This window comes from Furipterus horrens, unplaced genomic scaffold, assembly GCF_987537825.1.
Source record: "Furipterus horrens unplaced genomic scaffold, mFurHor1.1.pri manual_scaffold_9, whole genome shotgun sequence".
Lineage (NCBI taxonomy): Eukaryota > Metazoa > Chordata > Mammalia > Chiroptera > Furipteridae > Furipterus > Furipterus horrens.
The window spans coordinates 63,373,725-63,389,468 of NW_028327179.1; the positions used below are offsets into that span (position 1 = coordinate 63,373,725).

At 39.5% G+C, this 15,744-nt stretch overlaps 1 protein-coding gene across 1 annotated transcript; it reads right to left on the reverse strand.

Annotated features, from left to right (window-relative positions):
• Nucleotides 1-12,838: 12,838 nt before the first annotated feature.
• On the reverse strand, nt 12,839-15,519 carry CUNH7orf25 (chromosome unknown C7orf25 homolog). The gene is made up of 2 exons (XM_090286759.1): nt 15,382-15,519; nt 12,839-14,500 (listed from the first exon to the last, which is right to left on the reverse strand). Exon 2 carries the CDS (start codon nt 14,477-14,479, stop codon nt 13,214-13,216), a length of 1,266 nt encoding a protein of 421 aa, XP_090142885.1. The 5' UTR covers nt 14,480-14,500; nt 15,382-15,519; the 3' UTR covers nt 12,839-13,213.
• Between the last annotated feature and the right edge of the window lie 225 nt (nt 15,520-15,744).

Sequence of the window (15,744 nt, forward strand, 5' to 3'; positions counted from 1 at the left end):
AGCACAAGCGCAGAGGCGTGCTCATCCACTCCCCAACCCTATCCTTGGGTCACGGGGGCGCGCATAGGGAAGTGCCCTCATTCACTGGCCCAGGTGCGCGGGGCCGTGAGTCCAGGCACCCCTCGGACACTCCCCAACGGACATAAGATCAGTGCCCCAACGGGCACAGGGAGGGCCCACTGAACACGCAGAAGACCATGTGCAGACACCCCTAGCCAACTCCAGTGGGCGCCAGGCCCCAGGCTGGAACGCAAACCACTTGCTCAGACTCTGCTCATGCCCCCCCAGACGGGTGAGGGAAGGCGGGCGGCTGTGGCACGGGCACGGGAACAGCAGGCAGCAGCGACTCACAGACGCTCACTTTCACTGTGCACAAGTGTCCGGGGCCCCGCCCTAAGAGGAGAGAGACCAACACCCGGAGCTTGGCTCAGCTGGACTAAAGGCTAGGGTGCGAGAGTGTGAAAACACCTCGGCCTGGCTACAATAGGCACCAATCAGGGGGCAAGCTCTCAGGCCGCCCCAAGCATGCAGGGGCGCGCGTGCAAGGACACCTCAGCTGGCTCCAGCAGGCCGCAAGGGAGTGCACCATGCCAGCCACCGCAGGCGCACAACATTGCTGCAAGGAACAAGAACCTCTGAACCGCCACATTAGACCAGCTTGGGAACGCAGAAAAAGAAGACGACACACCAAGGCTGAACTGAGTAAAAACATTCCTTTTTTTTTCTTTTTCCTTCCTTAAAAAAAAAAAAAAGGAAGACGACACACCAAGGCTGAACTGAGTAAAAACATTCCTTTTTTTTTTTTTTTTTTTTCCGGTCCTTAAAAAAAAAGAAAAAGGGAGGAGAGAAGAGGAGGGGAGAAAGAAGAAGGGAAAGGAAGAAAAAAGGGAAGGAAAAAAAAAACCCACTATATCTCTAAAGTGTTCAATATAATCTCTCCTTTTCATCCTTCCTTTTTAATCGTTGTTTGTGTGTCTAGTTTAACCCCCCTTTCACTCTAAATAAATAGAATATAATTACTATATAAATCCAATACAATACAATCCTACTTTCTTACTACATTCTGCATTTTTCCATCCTTTACTTCTATTTTTATTAACATATAATGCAAATATTACCTACTGGCTTCCATAGTCTCAACTATTATTAATCTATCATCCCTTCTATTAAAAAATCATATTTTTCCTTCCTAAAAACAACACTTATCTATTTTTCTTATAGTATAAAAGCTCTAATCTCTTTATATTTATATTAATACTGGCTCATTGGCTGACGATAGCGGGATAGAGGGTAGGGGATATTTTTGAGGGTGTGAGTCTCCTGCCTGGGCTGTGTGTTTATGTTTTTAACAGCATCTCCACAAAAGAACTCAAGACAAAGTGAATAGAGTGACTCTCAACCAACTAGCCAGAAGGAAGATCCTACCAAAGAACATTTGAAATATAACCAGATAGCATAAACAAATGACAAAAAGGGTAAACCAAGAACATTAGGCTCTGGAGATCAAAGAGACTGCACCAGTGAACCCCCCAGATCTCCTATAAAGAATCCACACCACAAAGGTGGGAAGTCAAAGCAGACCATCCTCCCAAAAAATAAAAACAAACAAGAAAAATCCAACATGGTAAGATGCAAAAATAACCCCTCAATGAAAAGAAAAGAGGAATCCTCAGAAAGAGAGGTAGATGGAATAGACATAGCCCAAATGTCAGACATGGAATTCAAAACAATGGTGGTAAAGAAGCTCAATATACTTGACAACCTTAAAAACAACTATGACAACCTCCAAGGAATTACCAGTAGCTCCAAGAAAATTACAGGGAACTTGCAGAGAACTACACCAGCATAAGAAAAGACATAGAAACTATTAACAAGAACCAGGAAGAAATGAAGAATTCAATATCTGAACTAAAAAACACAGTAGAATCAGTCAAAAGCAGACTAAACGAAGCAGAGGATCGGATTTATTAGTTAGAAGATAATGTAGAGAAAAACTCCCAGACAATACAGCAAAATGAAAAAGGATTGAAAAAATGTGAACAAGATGTAAGGGAATTACAGGATAGCATGATAAGAAATAATATCAGGATCATTGGAATTAGAGAGGGAGAAGAAAAGGAGCATGGGACTGAAAAACTGATAGGAGAAATAGTGACAGAAAATTTTCCGAACCTGATGAGAGAAAAAGTTAAAGAAGTTCAGGAAGCACAGAGAGTTCCAATGAAGAGGAACCCAAAAAAACCCACTCCAAGGCACATCATAATTAAAATGGGAATATTCCAAGACAAAGAGAGAATCCTAAAAGCAGCAAGAGAAAAACAGCAAATAACATACAAGGGAGCTCCGATAAGGCTATCAACTGATTTCTCAACAGAAACATTACAAGCCAGAAGGGAATGGTCAAAAATATTTCAAGCAATGAAAAACAAAGGCCTACAACCAAGAATACTCTACCCAGCAAGGCTCTCATTCAAAATAGAAGGTGAAATAAGGAGTTTCTCAGACAAAGGAAGACTAAAAGAATATATCTCCACTAAACCAGCATCGCAAGAGATGCTAAAGGGAATGTTTTGAGAAAAAGAAGAAGAAAAGAGGAGAGGAACAGAGGTACAAAGGGAAATGAATAAATACATGTCAATAATAACCTTAAATGTAAATAGATTAAATGCTCCCATTAAAACACATAGGGTAACGGAATGGATAAGAAAGCAGGACCCACATATTTGCTGTCTACAAGAAACACACCTCAAAACAAAAGATTTACACAGACTGAAAGTAAAGGGTATAAAAAAATATTTCAAGCAAATGGACCGGAAAGAAAAGCCGGGGTAGCAGTCCTCATATCAGACAAAAGAAAGAAATAAAAGGCATCCAAATTGGGAAAGAAGAAGTAAAACTATCACTATATGCAGATGACATGATAGTATACCTAGAAAATCCTATAAACTCCACTAAAAGACTACTCGATATAATAAGTGAATTTGGCAAAATAGCAGGGTACAAAATAAATATACAGAAATCTAAGGCATTTCTGTACACCAACAATAAAGTATCAGAGACAGAAACAAAAAAGAAAATACCATTTACTATAGCAACAAGAAAAATAAAGTACCTAGGAGTAAACTTAACCAAAGAGATAAAAGACCTGTACACTGAAAATTACATAACATTGAAGAAATAAATTAAGGAAGATACAAATAAATGGAAGCAAATAACATGTTCTTGAATGGGAAAAATCAACATCATCAAAATAGCCATACTACCCAAAGCAATTTACAGATTCAATGCAATCCCTATTAAAATACCAATGACATATTTCACTGATCTAGAACAAACACTCCATAAATTCATATGGAACCAAAAAAGACCCCAAATAGCAAAAGCAATCTTGAGACAGAAGAACACAGCAGGAGGAATCACAACACCAGATATCAAACAATACTACAAAGCCACTGTGATCAAAACAGTCTGGTACTGGCATAAGAACAGACATATAGATCAGTGGAACAGAATAGAGAGTACAGAAATAAACCCAGGCCCCTATGGTCAACTAATCTTTGATAAAGGAGGAAGGAACATAAAATGGAGTGAGAAGAGCCTCTTTAACAAATGGTGCTGGGAGAACTGGATAGGGACTTGCAAAAAAATAAAACTAGACCACCAACTTACTCCACACACAAGAATAAACTCAAGATGGATCAAAGACTTAAATGTAAGACATGACACCATAAAAGTCCTAGAGGAAAACATAGGCAAGAAAATTTCAGATATCTCACATAACAATTTCTTCACAGATACATCTCCTAAAGCAAGAGAAATAAAGGAAAAAATAAACAAATGGGATTACATCAAACTAAAGAGTTTCTGCTCAGCAAAAGAAAACATCAGCAAGATGAAACCAACCATATGGGAAAACACATTTGCCAATGACATTACAGACAGGGGACTGATTTCCAAAATATATAAAGAGCTTATATGACTCAACATCAAGAAAACAAACAACCCAATTAAAAAATCGGCAAAGGACCTGAACAAACACTTCTCTGAAGAGGACATACAGAAGGTCCATAGACACATGAAAAAATGGTCAACATCATTAGCCATCAGGGAGATGCAAATAAAAACCACAATGAGATACCATTTTACACCAGTCAGAATGGCCATCATCAACAAATCAACAAACAACAAGTGCTGGAGAGGATGTGGAGAAAAGGGAACCCTACTGCACTGTTGGTGGGAATGCAGACTGGTGCAGTCACTATGGAAAACAGTATGGAATTTCCTCAAACAATTAAAAATGGAACTGCCTTTTGAACCAGCGATTCCACTACTAGGATTATACCCAAAGAATCTTGAAACACCAATTCAAAAGAACTTATGCACCCCTATGTTCATAGAAGCACTGTTTACAATAGCTAAGTGCTGGAAACAACCTAAGTGCCCATCTATAGGTGAGTGGATTAAAAAACTGTGGTACATTTATACAATGGAATACTGTATAGCAGAAAGAAAGAAGGAACTCCTGCCATTTGCGGCAACATGGATGGAACTAGAAAGAATTATGCTTGGTGAAATAAGCCAGGCAAAGAAAGAAAAAAATCATATGATATCACCTAATACAGGAAACTAAAGAACAACACAAACAAAAGAACTAAATAGAACAAAGAGCAGAATAGCAGTCAATGGGGGGCGGGGGGATGGAGAGAAGGGGGATAAGTAAGGGAAGGGTTTAGTCAAAGAATGTGTATAAATGACTCATGGATACGGACAACGGGGAGGGATATGATTGCGGGAGAGGGGGTGGGCTGGGTGGGGGAGAGAAATGAGGGAAAAATGGGACAACTGTAATTGAAAAACCAAAAAAAAAAAAAAAATTTTTTTTAAATTTAAAAAGCCCTAACAAGAGACAAAAGTCTTTACATAATGCAACTGAGCAAACCATGGTTTGACCACGTTGCACCTTGACACATTTCTTAACATTTAGTGTTGAAGGAAATAGGTTTTATTAACAGGATTCCAACCTCAAGGGGGCAGGGCTAGGAGAAATCCTGCTCAGAGCTCTTCTCCCACAAGACCCAGCACTTCCCTTGCTCCCCAAAAGGCTATAAGCCAAAACCATGCCTGGAAATTCCCCATATCCTTATCTGTTCTTAAACCAGCTGCACAAACAGATTTCTATTCTCCCTGGAATGTGCACTTGTGGGTTTCAGAGTTGCCATCCTTTCATAGTAGCTCTCTCCTTCAGGATCTGGGGTACACTGTTCGCAGCCACCATGTAGTGGTTTAGGGAAATGTGACATGTTACACTGGATCATGTTCAGAGAAGCAGAAGCCTGCAGCTCAACATTCCTGGTCGCAGTTCAGCTCCAAGCATCTCCCCCAAATCTGTGTTTGGTTAGGCAGGTCCCTGCAAAGCTCCATCAGCTCTGCCACTCTCTTCTTACTCCAGACCTGGTGGAATGCTCTTACTCCAAACTGTATAGCTTCCCCCTTATGCATCAGACCTCACAGCCGACTCCTGTTACACCCTTTCAGATCATGTGGCTTCTTCTTACACCCTTTCAGACCACATGGCTTCTACCTCCTTCTCTCTCAGCTGACCTTTGTTTTAAATGGTTGGCCCAGAACTTCCTATGTGACCTCTTATCCAACCCCTCCTATGATGTGCTGCTTTTACTAGTTCCCCTGTATCTTTCACCTTTTTTTTTAGCTTCCATCTTTAGTCAGGGCAAGAGTTCCCCATGACACAGGGGCATCCATTTCCCCTGGCTATGTCACAAGTCCCTATATGCTCTTAAAATCATGTACACCTTTCGTACACTCTTCATCCTGGGCAGCAGTCCTCGCCCTTCAAGAAAGGTATAGCTATTAACTTGCCATTGTTATGCAAAGTATCTTGAACATTGTATCATCCATTTCCCCCTTCCCACAACAGAGGATTGTCAGGGTTTTCTCCCTATTTTCAGGGGATCCCCAGTCTGCACCCTGTTACAATAATAGTAAAGGGATCAACCCAACAAAATTATATAACCCTTGTAAATATGCATGCATCCAATATAGGAAGACCTAAATGTATAGAGAAAATCTTGGTGGACTTTAGGGAAAAGAATGACAACAATGTCATCATAGTAGGAAATTTTAACACCTCACTGTAAACAGTGGATAGAATCCAGGAAAATAAAAATCAACAAGAAAAGTGTGACATTAAATCATACACCAGATTGAATAGATTTAATTGACATTTACAAAACATCCCAAAGAAACAGAATATCCATGTTCCTCAAGTGCACATGAAACATTCTCAAAATTAGACCATATCTTAGGACACAAAGTAAGTCTTAACAAATTCAAGAAGATTGAAATCCTATCAAGCATTTCCTCAGATCACAATGGCATTAAACTAGAAGTCAACTTCAATAAAGTGCTCAAAAGCAAATACATATAAACTAAATAGCATAATATTAAGTAATTAATGGATTATCAATGAAATCAAGGAAGAAATCAAAAATTACCTGAAAACAAATTAAAATGAACACACAACAGCCCACCATCTATGGGGCATAGCAATAGCAGTCCTGAGAGCAAAGTACATAACATTACAAGCTGATATCAAGAAGCAAGAAAAATCTCAAATAAACAGGTTAACCCTACACCTAAATGAACTGGAAAAATAACAGCAAACAAAGCTCAGAATAAGTAGAAGAAAAGAAATAATAAAGATCAGAACAGAAATAGATAACATATAAACTAAAAAAAAGAAAAGTAAAAGTAAAAGATCAATGAAACCAAGAGCTGGTCCATTGAAAAGATAAACAAGATTAGTGAAACTGCAACCAGTTCATCAAAAAAATAAAAGAGGACCCAATAAATAAAATCAGAAATAAAAGAGAAGTAACAATCAATATCACAGAAATACAAAGGAATGTAAGAAAATACTATGAACAACTATGCAATTGGACAAGGTGGGCAAAATGGATAAATTTCTAGAAATATACAACCTTTCAAAAGTGAATCAGGAAGAATGAGAAAACCTAGATAGGTCAATGACAACTAATAAAACTAAAGCAGTAATTTAAAACACTGGCAAATAAAAGTCCTGGACTGGATGGCTTCACAGGCAAATTTTACCAAACACTAAAAAATAAAATAAAATAAAAAAACCTTAACACCTATGCCTTTCAAACTATTCCAAAAGATTCAAGAGGAAGGAAGACTTCCAGGTTCATTTTATGAAGCCAGCATTATCCTAATTCCAAAAGCAGATAAAGACACTACAAAAAAAGAAAATTATAGGTCAATATTCCTGATAAACATAAATGTTAAAATCCTCAACAAATTATTAGCAAACCGGACCCAGCAATACATTAAAAAAATTATACACCATCATCAAGAAATATTTATCTTCAGGATGCGAGGTTGGTACAATATTTGCAAATCAATAAAAAAAGAAAGGCACACATAAACAAAAGGAAAGATAAAAATCACATGATCATTATCAACAGATGCAGAAAAAATTTTAATAAAATGCAGCACCCATTTATGAAAAAAAAAATCAGCAAAGTTGGAATGGCGACGTCATACCTCAACATAATTAAGGCCATATATGAAAAACCTACAAACAATATCATATTCAATGGGCAAAAGATTAAAAGTGTTTTCCTTAAGATCAGGAATAAGAAAGCGATGTCTAAGCCCTGGCTGCTGTGGCTCGGTGGATTGAGCGTCGGCCTGCGAGCCAAGTGTCGCTGGTTCGATTCCCAGTCAGGGCACATGACTAGGTTGCACGTCAGGTCCCCAGTTGGGGGCGCGAGTGAGAGGCGACCACACAGCGATGTTTCTCTCCCTCTCTTTCTCCTTTCCCCTCTCTCTAAAAATAAAATAAATAAGCAAACAAACAAATAAATAAATAAATAAAAAAGAAAAAAAGAAAGCGATGTCTGCTTTCACCACTCTTATTCAGCATAGTCCTGAAAGTCCTAGACACAGAGAGCAGACAAGAAAAAGAAATAAAAGGCATCCAAATTGGAAGGGAGAGAATAAACTTGTCATTATTTTCAGATGACATGGTATTGTGTATAGAAAACCCTAAAGACTCCACCAAAAAACTCCTAGGCCTAATAAATAAAATTGGCAAAGTAGCAGGATACAAAATTAATATTCAGATGCAAGATGGCAGAGGAGTAAGTAGAAGCTGCACAAACCTCCTGGCAGGACCAAACTGGAATTACAACTAAATTATAGAAGAATTATCCTGAATAACCAACTGAACACTATCTCAAGAGAAGTCTTATAACCAAGTACAGAGAGAGATAAAACACTTAACCACAATATGACTGGCAGGGAGTGTGGAAGAGGTATGAGAGGGCTGGCTGAGCTTCCACGGGCAGGACCTAAAATGCCTGGGAGATATTTCAGTGGCCGGCATGTTACCTCAAGAAGTGTATGTTCTAACCCAAAGCTGGGCTCCCTAGCCTACAGTACCAGACCCTGGAAAGGAACCAGATAACATCCAGCTGTGAAAAGCAGCAAGGTTTCTATCAGGGAGGGTCAGCTGGAGACACAATGAGCCTTTTAAAAGGCCAATGCATAAAATTTATTTGACAGTCACTTACCCTGGACTCTGGCAGAGGGAGGGAAGAGTGGACTAGAAATGTGAGGAGAGTTTGTGGCTGGGAGCTCTGGGAAGAGAACTGAAGGAACAGCCACCAGGATCCCTGTGCTGGGTCATTCCCCATACTGCAGAGGCCATTTTTCTCAGGCAGAGCACTCCTCTCCAAGTGGCATCAGCCTGAGAGGAAGCAATAGCCCTGTCCACAGGAGTTACTCTGCCCCACCCTGTGGGTTCTAAGCCAGGCTGCTGAGTCTAGCTTGAGGCTATATGAGCGACTAAGTTTATCAACTAAGATGGATCTCTGGGAGCTCTAAGACTTTAGCTGACTCTCTCATGAGTCTGATGCTGGAAAATGTCAGCTTTGGTACACAGCTGATTCTTTCTGCACACAGAGGCCCAGCAGAGGGCGCCACAGCTGTGGGTTGCTGAGAGCTCCAAACAGGTTGTCCAGGGCCAGTCATGGGCAGTATCTGACATAATCTGAATCAGAATCTTTACAGATCTACCTATTACATAAAAACAAATACAAAGAAGCAGCCAAAATTGGATGACAAAGAAACAGGCCCCAAATGAAAGAATAAAAAAATCCTCCAAAAGGAGAGGGAGAAAAATCCTACAAGAAAGGGAGGCAAGCAATTTATAAGAGAAAGACTTTAGAGTGATAATTATAAGGATACTCAATAGCATGATACACAGAAGCAATAGAAAAGGACCAGTTAGAAATAAAAATTTTTAAAAGAATGCAATATCTGAAATAAATAATACACTGGAAGGAATAAACAGTAAGTTAGATGATGCAGAGGATCCAAGCAGTGATTTGGAAAACCAGGTAGAAAAGAACACCCAAGCAGAGCAGAGAAAAAAAAATTAAAAAGAATGAGAAGACCTTAAGAAACCTTTGGGACAACATGAAGTATAACAACAGCCACATCATGGGAATACCAGAAGAGAGTGAGCAAGGCATTGAGAACCTATTTGAAGAAATAATAACCAAAAACTTCCCTAGTCTTGTGAAAGAAAAAGACACAGAAGTCCAGGCAATAAATATATAGCTATCAAAAAGTGAATCTAAAAAACAAACTAAGCAAACAAGAACAGAGATAGAATCATTGGTACAGAGTGTTTTAATGATTGCCAGATGCGAGGGGCTTGGGGGGAATGGGTGAAGAGGTGAAGGGATTAAGAAGTACAAATAGGTAGTTACAGAATAGCCATAAGGTTGTAAAGTACAGTATAGGAAATGGAGTAGCCGAAGAACTTATACACATGACCCATGGGCATGAACAATTGATTTCCTGAGGGAGTGGGTGGTGCTGGGTGGAGGAGGTCAAAGGGGGAAAAATCAGGACAACTGTAATATAATCAATAAAATATAATTAAAAATAAAGGTGTAAAGACCAATAAAATAAAATAAAATGAATAACAAAAAAGAATGATTTGTAATTGATTTTCATAAATTTGAATATATAGTAATTGATGAGTCTAATACGGTATTCACAAAATTGAATTTCCCTCACAAAATTGTACTGCTGTTATAGAGAAAGAATTAAGGATATATTCCACTCTTTCAGGAGAGTAACCAATTGACCCCAGTTCATAGGACCTCTTCTAGTTCCTCTTTTTTTGTAGGAGAATGATAGCTAACAAAAAGGAAATGAAAAAATAATTGGGAAAATCAGCATTTTTTCACTCCTAATAGAATAGTTGATTCATCATAATCATCAATGCATGTTAAAATCATTAGGCCAAAGGGCAATGGGGGAACAAAAAAGTAAGCAATAGCTTATCTAATGAAGATAACTGGACCTGGAAATTTCTTGTAGGTCATTAACTACTGTACTTCAATAATTTTTCAATGACTATCAATTATTTAGGTTTTCTACTTCTTCTCCAATTATAAATTACACTTTCTAAGAAAATCATGTTTTATTGTCAAATATATCAAAAGTTTATAGCTATAGTATACTTTCCTATAATTAACTTTCTCCAAACCTGTTTTATCTCCTTCTTGGTCTTATAGCTTTTATTTTATTCTAGTTTTTAATGCTTCCTTGAGAATACTATCATTTTATCTTACATGAACAGCATTCCTTCTCCATCCTTGCCCCTCATTTCAAAGTGATTCAGCTTGGTCTAATTTATTCTACCAGTTACATGTCCTGTTTGATACCCTAAATTATATTGCTTTAAATTTTAATGGCAAAAAGTATGAAGTTGTTGTTGACTCCCTTCTAAATAACGACTTTACTTTCCCCCCTCACTTTCAATTTCTAGTAATAATTTCAACATATCTTTGCTTTCCATAATTTTTGGACATTTGCTTTGTTGTATAACTTGACAATTTTTAACCGGTGTTTGACTGAACATTTTAACTTTTGCCATTTTTAAAATTACTTCCCTCTTTTTTACTTTGAAATTATGATTTTTTGATCAGCCTGAGTGGTTTTGGGGGTGTGTATGGGTCATTTCTAGAGCAGGCACTATTCTATTGTTGTATCTATTGCTTTGCATTATTGTTTAAAATTGTAGTCATTGTCTGGAAAAAAGATAACAGCTGTTGGGGGACTACAGCTGTGACCACTTCAGAATACACTTTCTTCAGAGTGCTATAGCTGTAAACATATTGGTTGGCAAAGATCCCAAGTTCTTAAGTATCAATTCATAGTAGGCAGGGATAGAAATCTATCGATACCTTTTTCTTGCTACTCCTTAAAAGCTCGCCCTTCGTACTGTCTGGCACATAACACTCAAAAAGGTGTACTGAATAAATTATATTATGTTAATTCTGTCTTGAGCAAATCCAGCTTATACCCATGACTCTACATTCCATCATCACTGCTCTAGCCAAGGCCATTATAGTCCTATCTTTGCTTCAATTAATCTTTCAACTACAGGTTTTCATTGTTCTCATGAGATCTGACCTTCATCCACCATTTCTTTAAAATTGTCAATGGCTCTCTAATGCACTAGTTTCATTTTTTATAAATTGTTGACCTGAGCCTACATTTTAAACAAGTCCTCATACTCACTTCTGGACCTTTCCAATCCCACTCATTCCCTGTACACATCTTATGAAATCACACTAAGAACACTCAAATATCACTTCCTCCCTGACTTCCTGACTTAAGCAAAAATTACATTACTGTTCCCACAGTATTTTAAACAGAATTCTTTTAGATTTTAATTATACTTCAGTTTACCTCCATTTTAGACAAAGAATTCCTTACAGCAAAGATCAATTATCTTTCATACCAAACTATTATACTAATTCTCAATATTTACAGAAATAAGTACTTAATAGGACTTCCATCAGTGCTTCAAAAAGCCCAAGTACAATTTCCAACACTAGGCAATTTTGGTTGCAATGCAAGTTAAATATACTTCTCTACACTAAATCAGAACACCAATCACAGCCTTCTCCACTAGAAAAGGTGTTCTGAGTAATAGAATCTCTCCTAAGAGAAACACTCTCTACACTTAATTTTGCATTTCATTTCAGAATGTTCATGGGCCCCAATAATCAAATTCCACCTCCCCAACAAAAATTGTGGCTGGAAATTGGGTTTCCCTTAGACTGTGATGACATAAAATCATCTAATACTGGCTCCTACACTTAGTTTAAGACCTAAGCTCAATTTTTCCATTTCTAAAATGTGAATACATATCTATTTTGCTAATTTGTTTGCTTTGTTACAAATTAAGTACCTAACACAATATGGGCTTAAAGATTTCTTCTCAATTACAAAGTGTCATTCAACAGGTATGGAATCTCCCTAACACTGTTTCATAACAGACAATGCAGTTGTCACTTGTCACAAAAGGAAAAGTAGGATTCATAATTCAAATATTTGCAACATGGAGACTGTATTTAAAAGATCTGTATTCTTCTTACACGTTTTATATAATTCTTTTTCAATTTGTTCAAATTAATATTTTACCTCAAATGTCCTAGGTTTACAGTAATATAATTGTTGGCTATCTTCCTTTTCACAAAGGTGTATCAAAAGATCCATTGGACTTGCAAGATCAGAATTTACTTTAAAAACGGGGAAAAAAATATATTCTATAGATCTTCTGTAAATATACCCAGACTGCACCTAACATATAGCAATCAGTTTCTCTTCATTAATAATGGCCATGACTTTAGAACCTAAAATTAATTATATACTATTACCTCCTAGCCTCAACTCATTATCAGTTTATAAACCCATATAATAAAAAACAAGCTTCAGTTTTCACCAGATGTTTAATGCAAGATGCAATGTAGCCATAGTCCATGAAATGTGATTACCAGTAGGTGGGGTTGCAGCCCTTCTGAATCAAACAGATAAAAGCATTTTGACACAGCTAAAAGTCTTACATATATGTACTTCTGTTCTTAACTACTATAATGTAGACAGTTTGATAAATAAGGTTGTCTCCTGTGTTTTTTCTACTTTAGGAAGTTATATACTTTATAGATGAGAAACAAATCCACTCTACTTGTTTAAATTCTAAGTTATTATTTTACTATAGACTTCTTTTTATTTTTTCCAATTAAGATAGGAAGATACAGCCTTTGGTATGAAAACTTATTTCCATGATAATATTTAAAGGATACCATCAGTGTTCAGTGTCAGTTGTGCAGTCGTTTAGTAAGGGGGTGGCTAGAGCCTCTTTGCTCTCAGTAAGTGCTCTGGGTTGATGGATAAACACACTAAATTTAACACCCTGGTTGTTGGCAGCTCTGACAAAACCACTATTGGCAGTCATTGTTATGGCTTTTAGGGTATCTCCTGTCCCGAAAATTGTTAATGAACGACTATTGATTTTTGAACTGGCCACTAGTCCCAAGGCACGCTCAGAGGGCTGGTCTGGCACCACAGTAATTCGCTTAATTAGTATAGTGGCCCTCTCTCTTTCCCCAGGTCCTCCTAAAGTATCTAGAATAGACTGAAAATCCTTGACAGCAGATGCACAAGCAAACAGCTCCTTGTCCTTCATAAATGCCTTGAGCTGTGGTAGAACCTGCTCTTTTCTCTCTTGCTCTGCTTGTTCTGTGAGCACTTTTTCTTTAAAGATAAAGTGGCAACCTCCATAGCTGAGAGCAGATACATATGTGATTAAAGTAGTAATGTCCAGATTTACCCTTTTGCACACATCAATCTTAATCTCTGTAGGAAACGCAACACTTGCTAGTATATTTTCTCGGTCTACTCGGGTCACCTGGAAAAGTTCAGGGCCCTCTTCATCTGATTCTCTCTCACTAGGTTGGGGCTCTTCAGGGTGATCCAACAGAAAGTTAACCGCTACTATGTCTCCTCTCACAGATATGCCCATTTCTTTCAGCTTCTCTGCCATGGGACTGGAGACACTGTTGTAGAATGCAAAGATGATGTGAGGATTGCTATATTGCACTGGCTGCTGGTGACTGGCCTGAAGGAAGTCTTCAGCTTGCTCAATGATGCTTTTGTCACCATACTGGCCCCTGCCCAGCCAAATATTATGCAGAGCTTCAGCCTTTCGGCCAATGGCTTTCACCCAAGTATGACCGCCATTTGCAACAACATCCACGACTAGGGTCTGCTTTTCTCCCAAGGTATCTGTGTAACCAAATACATGGAGAACACTGACAACTTCTTCCAGGTTTTCTGCTGATTCCACTATGGCTCTTAGGTGCGTTAAATTAGTGCTCTGTAAATGGGACTCCTTAATAGCTACTTTGCCAGCTTCTACTTTCTGTAAAAATTTCAGTTCAGCTTTCAATTTGCTGCACAGCTTTGCAGCACCTTCAATGCCACCTTTTCTTGATCTAGAAAGTGATTCTGCTCTCTTAATTAGTTCCTTGGCTACGGCGATTCGTTCATAGAGCATGGAGTGTGCAGACATGCTGACAGCATTATTCCTTTCCTATCAAGAGAAAAGAAGCAAGACAAATTTAAAGTCCTCAAAAATTATGATGGGGATTACAAAACTTCAATCCAGCAACAAAGCTTATGGAGGCCGAGTCTAGGAAACTCAGTGTCTGCATGTCTGATTTTGGAGTGACTCCCGCCTCTGACAGCTAAGGAAGAAATTATAGCTCTACTTCCTTAGGTGTGCTGGAACTCTTACAAACTTTACATCTTTATTTCTTCAGCTTGAAGGTAATGGGGTCCACAGAATGTCCCGAATCAGGATTAAATGCAGGAGTCCGGCAATATGCTACGTAAGGAATTCCCTATGAGCAGCCTTAGTCTTTGGTTGTAAAGAAACTTTAATAAAAGCTCGGAAGTTAAAATGAAATGATTAAAATAAAACTATACACAGGTATTAGCAAATTGTCCAAAGCAAGACTCTCCCCCAAAATGACCACACTAAGGCTTTCTAATCTTCTCCTCCTTCATGAATGGGTCCCCTTTAATGATTAAACAAGGGGCACACGGTACACGTGCCTCATTCCTGCATTTAACGGCAACCAACTATTTTAAAGAACGAAGGAGTCCACTAGTTTGGCTCCCTCTCCCTCTCCCACTCTGAAGATCAACTTTATGGTATAGTTCGAGCCCGTCCCGAGGTCAGCAAGGCCTTCCAGGCGGGCTTTGGCGCTGCGCGGCCCACCAGTACCGCTCAAGCCTGCCAGGCAGGCTTCGGCTCAAACAGCGCCGCGGCCCGGACGTGGAACGAAGGCGGGAGCAGGGCGCGCAGGCTCGGCGCTGGCCACCCTCCACCTAGGCCGGCCCGGCTCAGTCCCCGCCCGGCCTCAAAGGGGCGCCCGTCTCCCTCCCCTCTTCCCTCTCCCAGCTCCTCACCCGCAGAGCCTAGGACCGCGAACAGCAGGCACATGCGCTCCCCGAACTGGGACCCACCGGGAAACCTCACACGGCAGCCCCCTCCCAACTCAGGCCGCCGCCCAGCCCGCGCGAGCCACACCGCCTCTGGCGCTTTCCGCTTCCTGTAGCCCTGAGCCGGGTGACGCAGAACCGGATTCCCAGGCGGCAGCGCGGCTTCCCGAGCCGGACTGAGGCTAACTTGGCGGCCATGTTTTTTGATGGCACGTGGCTTCTACCACTCCTGCTGCTGGATGGGCTTGTAGAGTCACAGCCACCAGGCCCCAGGAGAGGAGCCGGAACGGAGTTCGCGGGGCTCTCTCTACCTCACACCCACTGAGGTAC